The sequence below is a fragment of the Crassostrea angulata genome, chromosome 7 (assembly GCF_025612915.1).
Source record: "Crassostrea angulata isolate pt1a10 chromosome 7, ASM2561291v2, whole genome shotgun sequence".
In the NCBI taxonomy this organism is placed as follows: Eukaryota; Metazoa; Mollusca; class Bivalvia; order Ostreida; family Ostreidae; genus Magallana; species Magallana angulata.
The window spans coordinates 50,019,777-50,032,160 of record NC_069117.1 but is presented as its reverse complement, the minus strand read 5'-3'; the positions used below and the strand labels follow the sequence as shown (position 1 = coordinate 50,032,160).

The 12,384-nt window shown below is 35.0% G+C and overlaps 1 protein-coding gene across 5 annotated transcripts; it reads left to right on the top strand.

Moving 5' to 3' along the window:
- The first annotated feature begins 2,685 nt into the window (after positions 1 to 2,685).
- Positions 2,686 to 11,292, top strand: LOC128157202 (MIT domain-containing protein 1-like). 5 transcript variants are annotated; one of them, XM_052819645.1, is made up of 7 exons: positions 2,686 to 2,845; positions 6,121 to 6,265; positions 7,019 to 7,120; positions 8,015 to 8,151; positions 8,440 to 8,526; positions 8,841 to 8,959; positions 10,524 to 11,292. In XM_052819645.1, the coding sequence occupies exons 2-7, from the start codon at positions 6,124 to 6,126 to the stop codon at positions 10,702 to 10,704; spliced, it is 768 nt and encodes a 255-aa protein (XP_052675605.1). In that variant the 5' UTR covers positions 2,686 to 2,845; positions 6,121 to 6,123; the 3' UTR covers positions 10,705 to 11,292. The 5 variants fall into 5 exon arrangements, with proteins under 5 accessions (XP_052675605.1, XP_052675604.1, XP_052675606.1 ...); XM_052819644.1 differs by having other exon boundaries at positions 2,686 to 2,854; XM_052819646.1 differs by lacking the exon at positions 2,686 to 2,845 and adding an exon at positions 3,085 to 3,242.
- The last annotated feature ends 1,092 nt before the right edge of the window (positions 11,293 to 12,384 follow it).

Here is a 12,384-nt window from a genome sequence, read left to right as displayed (position 1 = left end):
AACCTGACTTGTTTATTCAAACCAAAAAAAAGGTTACTTATGTTATGCCACAATCATCCGTCAATTTTCCATCAAACGTAATGTTAGACATTTCTCGCTTTTCTCGTCGTGCTCTCACCTCTATTTCTAATGGTTTTTATATTGTTATTCATAAATCGAATCTTAAATATTCACTAAAATCAAATAGTCCGCACATACACTGCATGTATTACTGCCATCCAAAATGCTTTATCATATCATTGTCAAATGAAATGAAAATGTTTATACAATATGACGGACTGATTTCGCATTTATTGTAATTGTTATATCACTGATTTGAATTAGTGATATCACCTATTCAAAAAGTGATAGCATTTATTAGAATAGGTATTATCATCTATCAATAACCTATTTATCTTGTGAATTGAACAAGGGATATAACATATTTGAAAAAAAAAAGATACATGTATCACTCTTTGAGTTTGAATAGATGAAATCACCTATTCAAATAGATGATTTTACTTTTTGAAAAGGTGATATCACCTATTCAATTTTGTAATAAAAGATTGCATTAAAACGCAATAAATATTGCGATGTAACGCAATATAAATTGATTTATTTACTGAACTGCATGGCCTCAATTATAGCTTCCGTAGATTACAATAAAGTGTTGAAAGATATTAATTTGCCTTGTCCTGTGTTTAAACGGGAAGCACCTTGCTATAAAATATATTTTTGTTTTTTTGTTATTTATATCAAATTAATATAATCATAAAATATGTTCAAAACAAAAATTAATTATTTTAATATTGGCATCAACCAAAACATCATTAGAGGTTCTTAACAAACATTTGACTAGAGAGAGCTAGATCCTTTTATAAGAGAATTACTAATTCAAAGACTAACTATAACAATAACTTAACTATAAGTATATGGGAACTAATAACCAAAAAAAAAAAAAATAAAATCAAATAAAAATCAAATAGAGAATATCCTTAAATACCAGTTCAAATGATCCCAGCCAAAATTTGTACTCATTAAACATTCAGTAAAAGATACAGAAAACGGAAATACGAATCCGATACTGGCAATGGTTGCAATCATCCTCCAATCGTTTCACTCGGCAAATTTACAAGCTTTAATTATGTAATGCATTTAGTTGCCATCGAAAGGAATCAACTTGAAATGGATGGAACTTGTTGACTGCATAAATCTCCCGTACATACGCCTCCCTTCTGTTCTTGTTGATGACAAATCATGTGCCTTTTGCAAAGGTTAAAAACAAAAATGCCAGTTTTTTTTTTTTGAATTTTGAAACAAACCTCATTGATTATTAGAACTACTGTGAAATACACATACGCTGGAATTGTAAGCTTTTTACAAAGAATATAAGAATGATACACTGTTCATTAAAATGAATTTTAAATCACTCTTAAATCTTGGATATCATATAAAATCATAAAATCCCGTATTTGTTGAAAAAGCTAATTTTGACGTGAAAAGATGTGGTCGAGTTAGTGTGCATACATGTACATGCATATTATACTACAGAAAAAGGAAGCATGTATGCTTTTTTGGCAATATCGATCTCTTTAAAACTGAAATACATGTATCTTTAACTCAGATATACATGTACACCAATATTGGTTTTAATAACTAGGCAAATCGTCCCGAATGCTAGGCCCTGTCCTAAAGCACCTGTGCATCGTTTGGTATTTTACATGTATTAATATGACAATTTTCAAAGCAACGTAGCACCCATCCCTATCGACCAACCTAACATTACAAAAGCTAACTAGGCAATATTTGGCTTTGGGTGACAAGGGGTTTCCTGTTTTATGTCAACAAATTAAGTTTGAGGTAAACCGCAAACAGTTACCATTAGAGGGGTGACCCGTAATATGCAGCTGTCTTGGTCTAGATATGATTCAAAAAGCTATCGGGTCGATTTACCTGGTAAAATAACACACCAAATTGGGGGGGGGGGGGGGGGGGGGGGGTCATAAAAACAGTTTCGAAGATATGTTTGGTTAAAACTTGAGGATTTTGTAAGAGAACCACACACACACACACACACTGAAACAATAAGATAAAAATCACCTTCATCTCAATTATATATAGAAATAATTTATGATTGAAAATGATTTTTGAAGCAAACATATAATTTCTTGTGCAGAGATATGGACAAACTATGTGTGAAACTACATGCATAGGCGTCGGAACCGGGGGGGGGGGGGGGGGCTAACACTTTTTTTTTTGCAAATGTAGACCTAACCATTAGGCACATAGCAACATAGAGGGTTTAGCCCCCCCCCCCCCCCCCCCCCACACACACACTTTTTATCGCCGGAAATATAGGCCTAGTTGTTCCTAACCTTGAAAGATTGAGAAAGTTGGAGTAATAGGCCTACCCCCCCCCCCCCCCACGGATTAGGAATTTCATGATTTGGGGAAAACGGTAGGTAAATTTATGTTTTTGAAGTATAGGTATATAACCCCCCCCCCCCCCCCCCCCCGGATTAGGATTTTCATGATTTTGTGAAATAGGTTTTTTTTTCGCAAGATGTCGGAGGATTAGTCTAGCCCCCCCCCCCCCACTTTCAATTTGCACATACAATTGCACATACACTCGTGGACAGAACCTTTGACCCCCCCCCCCCCCCCAACACACACACACTTCTATAGTTTTCCTCACTTCCGGGGAAACCGAAAGTGAAAATAGAGTGACTGAACATGAAAATTAGAAATTGTATGTACAGTGAAACTAATTCCACATACTGGCAGTCATAAGAGCTGGAGACGAATATGCCATTTTAAAAGCCTCAATATGTCGGGTCTTCGTCTTTCATTAAACAAAGAAAAGATAGTGAGTAAGGTAAACAGGCGCAAATTTCCCCTTACTCAGGGTACGCTGTACGTTGTCTTTCAAATTGAATGAACGAACATTTGGCAGAACAGTGAATAAGAAATTCAGGGACAGATATTGTTCTATTTTTGATAACCTTCTATAATCTTACCATAACCTTTTTTTCTCTCCACACCAGCAGGCTGTAACACTTCACATCTATAATAGGCTATCTCTTGCTGTCCTTGCTGTCCTTAGCTGCTGTGTATGTGGTTGTTCAGCTAGGCCAACCAGTTGCATTAGTTCCTTTGTTGTTCAACAGTCCTCTCTAGGTGGTCTTTGGTCTTCCTCTTGCGTGTTTGCCCACAAGCCACCACCCTGAGGGTATTTAGCAGTCGATCATCATATCCCTCTCATAGTATGTGCCCTAACGTTATATACAATATCATTCCATCTTTGTATTTCACAACTGATGATATCAAGTCCTGCTATTTCTGTTATTCAGCTTGCATTGTTTAAGTTTTAAATTGTTTTCATTTTATTCTTTATTTTCTTTCTAGGCACTTGTTCTGAAATGCATCTATAATCTAGATATTTTATAATCAGTTATGGTTTTCTTCCAATATCTAGTTGATAACCTTCATTAAAAAAGCTGGACACCACTCATACTTAGGCACTGTCAAACAGACATATAAAACCTTCAATTTTGTTACACCCCATTGCACACCTGTAACTCGAGGGCAAAGTGTAGTACATGTATTCCCTTCGTGGTCTCTGACTTTGTTTTTCTGTTTTTAAATAATGCATTAGCCTGTATATTTGATGTTAGTATTCTCCTGGAAAAGGTGCATAAAAATTTGATAATTTCAATGCAACTAAGTAATATGGTGACCTAAATGTAACCTGTACATCCACACAGGTGAGACCTCTACAGCAAAATATTTTAAACTGACAATAGGCTGCGGCTTATAAAAGGATTTTGGAGACAGTGTCGATGAAAGAAGTATGGAGGGCAATGCCTTTTAAAAAGATACAAAAATCTAAAAATGTTTCTTTATCTTTATCAGGCACGTAGCATCAGAGGGGGGGGCCTGACCCCCCCGACCCCCCCCCCCCCCCACTTTTTTGCACAGCAAAGATTTTTCTTTGATTTATATACAAAAAATTGAATTAACATGGAGTTGGTCCCCCACCCCCTTTTCTGTGACCATGTAAAAATTGCATTGAAAATAAGGAAAAAGGAAATAAGTAGTGAAAGTGATGTGAAAAGTATACCTGCCCCCCTTACTTACTTACTTACTTATGCCTGCTACTCCTTCTGGGGCATAGACCACTGACAAGATTTCTCCAGGCCCCTCTAGTCTGTGCAATCCTTTCCACCTTTTTCCAGTTTTTTTGCCCATTCTTTTAATTAAATTTCCACCGCCAAATCTCTCTGCAAAGTGTTCTTTGGCCTGCCCCTCCTGCATCTTCCTTGGGGTTCCAGTATAGGGCTTGCCTTGATACAATGTGTCTTGTGTAGCATATTCCCTAGCCATCTCCTACATCTCTTCATTATTTTTTCTTCAATCAAGGCTTTTATTGTTCTCTGCCACAAATCTATGTTACTGATTTTGTTAGGCCATCTGATCTAGAAGATACAGATATGAGTTGATAAATGTCTGAATTGTTGTAGAGACAGTCATCCTTCATGTTTTTGAACCATATAGGTACCTGCCTTTACAGTCTAACTTGATTACAACATGTTGTAATTCCCTTTGCTTTCCAGATATTTTCAAGTCGCAGGAATGCTACTCTGGCCTATCCTATTCTAGCTTTTTATGTCAGCCTTTGTTCCTCACTGCTGGCCCTCTATACTACCAAGTAGGTGAAATTTTCTACCACCTCAATTTCCTTTCCTTCCATATTTAACATAGCATTTGATGGCGTGTTTGCTCTTAAGATCTTTGTCTTGGCAATGTTGATGTTTAGTCTTATCTGTGCTGATGTTTGTGCCACTGCGAAAATGTTCTCATGCATTTGGGCCTGGGTATGTGAGAGGAGTTGTGGTCTTGTGGATGATATTTACCAGTTTGCTAGGTGATCTAAAATGTTGTAGAAGTTTTCAAATTGTTTCCCTGTGAACACTTTCAAAGGGTTTTTAATGTCTATGAAATATACATATTTTACAAATTCAAAATATATTGTAATGAAAAGAGTTATGCCCCAGGCCTATTTCAAATGAAATGTTACATAAAAATTATTTACCCCCCCTACCCCAACCCCAACCCCAATCTGGCTCATAATTCATCCACAGAGTGCCTTTGGGTGAAGTGTACAGTGACCTTGAACCAATTTTCTGGGACGAACCGAGGTCAAGGTCTTACAATAGCAGACTTACATGTAGTGCTTATCCCCACCATATATTCACCCCTGTTGGCCCAATCTGTTTTATACTTCACCCACAAAAAACTATTTGCAGTGATCTTGAACCATATTTCTAGATTTAAGGTCAAGGTCATATTGAAACTCTTTGGAAAATCCTTGTTTGGACCATATATTATTTGCCTTTGATCCTTTTTTGCTCATATTTCACATACCTGGTAATGAAACTATTTTTAGTCAATGGCTAAAGTGATACCAGATAGCTTTAAAATCCAGTTTTGGACCTTATTTTCTCTCCCTTCAACCTAATCTTACCCAGACTTTATGATAAGTTTTTCTGTAGGTAAGTGATGTACAGTTATCTTAAATTAGGTTTTTATGTGAAAAGCTAAAGATCATAGCAGACCTCTATGTAAAATACTTGTATAGAATTTGTTTTTATTTTTCTTCTTTGTTCTATCTGCCATATATATTGTGTGACTTTGCTTGACCTTAATGTGTGACTTCCAATTTTAGTTCTAGATCTTAGCACATCCTATATCATAAAGTCATCATATGAATGTAGCCTCTAAATTCTTTTCATCTTTTTGTTGTTTATTATGTGGGCCCTTTGAGATGGTCACCACCTTAATGCAATTTGATTAAAATCAGCTGTTCTGATACGCTAACACTCTCAAACACAGTAGTGTATCAGAACAGTTGATCTTAATCAGATTGCACCTAAATTATGTCTTATTTACTTTATACTCAGACCTGTGCAAAATTTCATGTTGTTTTCATTTTGCAATGCAAATGTATCTTTAGGTCAGGCAATCAAGTCCTTTGGACTTTGTTTTGCTTCTAGCAATTGCAAATGAAGTATTACTTATTATTTTATTAAAATATTATTATTTAACCAATATATTGAGATGCATGTACATTGTATTTTACAGTAAATGGCAGACAAATTGCAAGGAGTGGAGAGTTCCGCCATCAGTATACTGAAACGAGCTGTGGAGCTGGACTCTAGCAAGCGGTATGATGAGGCCGTCACATGTTATCAGGAGGGACTGCAACTATTGCTGGAGGTGATGAAAGGTAAGGCAATACTGCTTGAGGTGGTGAAAGGTAAGGCAATCAATACTGCTGGAGGTGGTGAAAGGTAAGGCAATACTGCTGGAGGCGGTGTAAGGTAAGGCAATCAATACTGCTGGAGGCGGTGTAAGGTAAGGCAATACTGCTGGAGGCGGTGTAAGGTAAGGCAATCAATACTGCTGGAGGTGGTGAAAGGTAAGGCAATACTGCTGGAGGCGGTGTAAGGTAAGGCAATCAATACTGCTTAAGGTGGTGAAAGGTAAGGCAATACTGCTGGAGGTGGTGAAAGGTAAGGCAATACTGCTGGAGGTCATGAAAGTAAGGTAATACTGCTTGAGTCAATGAAAGATAAGGCAAAACAGCTGGATGTGGTAAAAGGCCAGGTAATACTGCTGGAGGTCGTGAAAGATAAGGTTATACTGCTTGAGGTGGTGAAAGTAAGGTAATACTGCTGGAGGTGATGAAACTGACAGTTATACAGATAATAGGAGAAATCATTTCCTTTCATTACATTTGTCCTTTTTTTATTTTTTGTAAATGTAGGAATTACGATCATTCTTTAATCAAGAACTAGAAAATGTCTTTTTCACTGAGCCCCATATTAAAACATTTCAAAATATTTCACTTTGTTCTATTGCAGATTGCAGAGAGTGAAATATCATGTAGTCTTCAGCTGGAGTACATTGACATGCTACAATTTTGTCCTATGTATGTGCATGTGGAATAACATTCATCGTTGATTTGTGTTTAATTCAGGGGTGTCAGATGGGGCCAAAAAGGAGAAATTTCGACAGAAGATGCTAGAGTACATGGCAAGAGCAGAGGAACTGAAAAAGTTTGTCAGGGATGAGAAGACAGGTGCTTATATTTATTGGATTGAATTTACCATATTGTTGAATCTGTTTAGTTAGTGCCATAGTTCAGATGGAGCAGCAATACAATTCGTTTATTGATATCTTCATAAAGCCAATGATGCATTCAATTATTTGAATACTGGTGATCAAGATATATTGATATATGGATTTAAAAGGTTTAATACTGTGATATTGAACCTTTTTCAATATACAACAATATGGAAATTATTTCTTCACAGATTTAGTGCAGGTATTTATGTTGAGTAATTAAACATTGAAGTCCACTACTGTATACAGGGAAATATTCGCCCCCATTTTCAACCCTTTCGCCCTCATTGCAGCGGCGAATTTAAGACTGGGCGAATTCTGATGTCTCCAAATATCTCTCTTTAAACACAACTGTGTCTGGGCGGATTCAAGATTGGGCAAAACTGCTTGCAAGTGTAAAGGACGAAAATTACATGGGGTGAAAATAACCCTATATACAGTATGATTCTGGATTAAGAGGTTGACGATATTATGGCTGGAATACATGTAAATATTATTGAACCTTCTTCTTAAATTCCTTGTTTAATTGGGAAAACGATTCATATCATTTGGATTGTCAAATTTTGACATTGCATCCATTATCATTAGAATACGAAAAAAATATATTTATCACATGTATATCATTTTGAACCCTTTCTCCAAGAAGATATTTAAACAAAAGGGTGCTTTCCCTTCAACTGGATGTAGAAAAGGAGTGGGTCCAATAATAAATATGTTTTCATTTTGATAATATTTTAAAAGTAATAAATATAAAATCAATATATGTATTATCAAGGAAAGAAAATGTACCTTGAAATATAGATTTCAAATTATGTTTTCTCTCAGCAACATGTATTTTGTTTAAATGTAGCTGGAAAACAGCATGAACAGATTCAGATTGAGAGCAATGCCACAGGTTACAGCTACGAGACACTGTTTTCCAGATTCCTCAACCAGTTTTTGACAGAAATTGAAGTGGAGGATCCATACATTCGGTCTCATCATCAGGTATGAACTGTGAAATCATTAGAATTTGTGTTGGCTCAGGTTATGTTGATTTTTGGGGTTTTTTTTCACCAACGAATTTAAATTCTCAGCAAATTAGGATACACTGTTTTAATTCATTAATCATTGTAGAAAATGCACGAAATTACATCCCAAAACTTGTGAAAAGTTGACAATCCATGATTACTGGACCTCCAAAAATTAAATAAATCTACAGTATCCATAAGTTCTCAATGGATAGAAGAAAATCTATTGGAGTAACTTTTGAAATAAGAGTTTTAACTTTTGTAGATATACAATTTCCTGAGATTTTGTGAATTGGTTGTGAAATCCAAAGCTCCAGTGAAAGAGATCCGGCTGTTAACTGGGAGTGATGAGGTTGGTGTTTATATACATGCAAGGATTGTTTTATGACCTATTAAGAGTTTAACTGAAAGTGAGGTTTATTTCATTCCAATTTTGGGCCCAGAAAAATAAAAATTTACAGGATATGAAAAAAGTCTTAAATGAACAATATAAACACAATTTGATGAACTACACTCATATGCAGATGCAGCTTATACATGCAGGGGTTGTTTTATGACATTAGAGAGAAAGGGAATGGGGTGGGATTAATGTGTTTACTATAGATATCCAAAGAACTTTCCAGAAAGGATAGATTGACATAACCTTGTTGACTTCTGTGTTTTCAGAATCCCGAGCTCCAGTCTCAACAGCATGATAAGTTGGGACAGTTGTCAGAGAGCCTACAGAAGCACAATATAAAGCTGACCATCAAGTACTCTGACACTCTGCATGATCGAGAGATCAGGTGAGGTTTATATTCGGTGATACCGGTAATCATAAATTTATTAGGCATTAGTTGCAAGTGACTGTGGAGTTTGCCTGTACTGGTTCATTAAGTAAATAATTCTGATAGTAAGAGTACCAGTAATATAAAAGTTAAATGCTGTTTAGATGATTTGTTGGTTAATGTTTTATGTATTTTATGCTCTGCCAGTTGGATGCCTTTTTTGCATTCTTGTTAAAGCCTTTCCTTAATATTCTCTTGCATTCTTATTCCTTATACTGATACTGCACAAACAGAAAAGGATAAATTGGTACTACTAGTATATGTACACTTCCAAGACATTTAACATTGTATTTAAGAAAAAAATATTTTTTAAAACATTTAATTGTTTGATATTGATGCTCTCATAAATACTAGTAAACAAAGCAACAGTTTTGGTCATTTCATTCTGAACAAGAAAATTCATTTGTTCACTTGAATCATTATCAAATTTTTGGATAAAATCATCAATGGTAAAATAGATATATGACATTCCTACTAGCCCTGGCTAGTGGGTTAACATTCAGTTTCAATCAGTGCTGGATCCCATCTTAAACCTTAACAGAGGCAAGACCTTTGTCACTCTAAAGTAAATCACCACTATTAATACATCTACTGGCACTGTACCAGTTATCGGCTAAAATTTAACGTTTTCTTTTCGTAATTCCTTATTAAATGATATTTTTGGATAAAAATTGACATACTTTAAAAAGTGAACTCCTTATTTATGTATCTGTTAGTTTATATCATTATTTAGAACCCAAAACATCTTGTTTTGTGCTTTTAAGCACGCCCCGAATTTGCCGAGTTTTTACGGTTTACTGTACCAGTTATCGGCTTCGTGATAATAACTTAGTAAAAATCCGTGTTCATGTTGATTTTATACTCTGCTAAATGTAGTTTGAATTACGAACCTTGTGAGGTCAGACTAAAGTATTCGGGGGTCATGATACATTATAAACAAAACTCATAAAATAATTTGTTTATTATCATACGGTAATACACCAAATCGTATACTATTCAATACATAATTGTGCAATCAGGCGTTCAATTGCGCTACGAATCTCTCGGAAATTCGTGAATTCCTTTTGTTTATACATGTTAAATGTATTGATTTTATATGTCAAATCAAAGCAGGGATATAATAACGTATCACAAAGAGGTAATATTCTATTTTTAACTTATTACGTCACTTCCCCCACTGCTGAAAGTGCAAAGATGTAAAATCAGCGGTAAACAATGATCGTTTAAGCTCATGTATAAAACATATTCAAGAAAGTTTTCAAGCAAACTTACTTTTCTTTGTTCGAAAAAGACGACTGAATTAAAAAAATCTTGGATTGTCGCGTGCTATAAACCCGAACTCTCAGTTTAGCCGATAACTGGTCTTAGCCGATAACTGGTACAGTACCAGTACTCTGTCATTCTACCATTGAAATCAAAGTTGTAACTGTTCTGACTCGGCACTCTTTTGGGATTTTTAAGCAGTGTCATTCATTTTCAGTGTTTGTTATCACTGAGAAAAAGAGTATATTTTATTTTTCAGGTTTGACACTGGATGGGTGGTGAAAATCGGCAGGGGTTTAGACATATATAAAGCTGCAGAGAGCAAGTTCTCCATTGGATTTTGTGACTTTGACCTTCGACCGTGTCATCAGACTACCATAGACATTTTCAACAGGAAGTATATGAAAGACAGTGTTGACACAGCTGAGGATACGGTCTGACACATGAGTGACTTCCCTTACATGCATCCATCCAACAGTATCATCAATCACTGTAGTTACCAATGAATACAGCAACTGTGTGGCCAGTCAAATATTATGATTGCCAAATAGCTACATCCAGTTGGCTACTTTCTTGTACTTAGCATAGAGATATTGTTTACAACACCTTGTGATCAAGGAAAAACTTTCAAAGATATTCCTGCACATATGAAGCCCCTAAGTTTGAATGTTTCTGGCATTATATATACTAGTGTGTTTAGCTCTAATCCACCTAAGTGAATTGATGATGATAACTTGATATTATTACTTAACAGAATATTGAATACTATATTAGTATATAGTGTTATTTAGTATGCATAGTACATTCATTAGTTATATATCTAAAGAGAGATAATTCAGTTTCCCCATTGTAGAATATTGCAGTTGACGTCTTTTTCCTCTTGATTTTATTTGAATGTATAAAGATCTAATTCTTAACAAGTACACATCTAGCATATGGACAATAAAGCCGATGAAACTATCAGCACGCCAGTTGTGGCTTTATATGTATACAAATGTATTGTTAGATTAAATGTGTTTATTAATTATTCTGATAGTTTTCATTTCAAAAGTATGTTGAATCCAGACATATATTGGATAGTTTTTAATGTTCACAAAGTAATTATTTCTTCAAAGCTCATATATTTATATTCTTTCTATTATTTCAATGTAAAATTAAGTAAAGGCAATTATAGGAATGATACTCGCTATAACCTCGAGCCAAATGGATAATAAACAGTAAATGTATAATATATGAAATGATACAAATATCAATAATTATATTCCCAACTTTGTAGATATATATGCTAAGCCTTGTGTATTATTATTACTGTCTTTAATTTACCCGACTTTGGCAATATCAGTTCGTCATCTACCATGCTCTTTAATAAGCCTATCTGGTACACTGTTGTTAGCGGCGGCAGAACTTGCACCGCCAATTCTTAAGAGGACTCGATGGTCGTGGCCATTTTAAGACTGTATTTATCTCTTATTATAGGAAAGTACCCAAATTTAAAAGTTAGAATATATGGATATTTTCTTTGCGAAATAATAGTTTATACCTAAACAAATCATATCTTAAAATTTTACGTACATCTGATGGTGACTTTGTTGACCATCAAACCTCCATAAACTATGTAGACAAGATGATTTACAGTCCACCCCAATCTGAGACAAAACGTTTATAAATATTTCCATCGCTCTCGTGTAAGAAAGAGGTCGATTTTGCGTGATTAACTTATACCTATTCTGATATTTAAATTATCAAACGGAGCGAAAAACATATTCATCCGAATTTAAATTCAAATTGGCAAAACTAATATATGTTGTACCTGATTAACCAACTAACTGGACAAGTTGATGTACCTGTCTTTGATACAATGACGTTGTTGGGGTAACATTAACATCGGTTTTTCCCTTTCTAATATTCAATGATATACGTGTCATGAAAATTTCAATTTGACATTTTCAAATTGACAATATCGCTGTAACGAAGAAAACCAGCAAAACAAAGTGTAATACATGGCACAAATTCTGACGTTGTATAAGTTCAAACAATCGACACAAAATTTTTCACAATTTCTTGCAAATGCACTACGGATATTGGTTCCTTTTTAATGGTTGGAATTCCTAGAATTCTTT

Bases quoted from the DNA above. Each gene is read 5' to 3' on its own strand.
- LOC128157202 (XM_052819645.1), top strand. From the start codon at position 6,124: ATGGCAGACAAATTGCAAGGAGTGGAGAGTTCCGCCATCAGTATACTG. The intron at 7,121-8,014 runs GTGCTTATATTT...GTTTAAATGTAG, and splicing joins TGTCAGGGATGAGAAGACAG to CTGGAAAACAGCATGAACAG. The intron at 8,527-8,840 runs GTTGGTGTTTAT...CTGTGTTTTCAG, and splicing joins TGTTAACTGGGAGTGATGAG to AATCCCGAGCTCCAGTCTCA.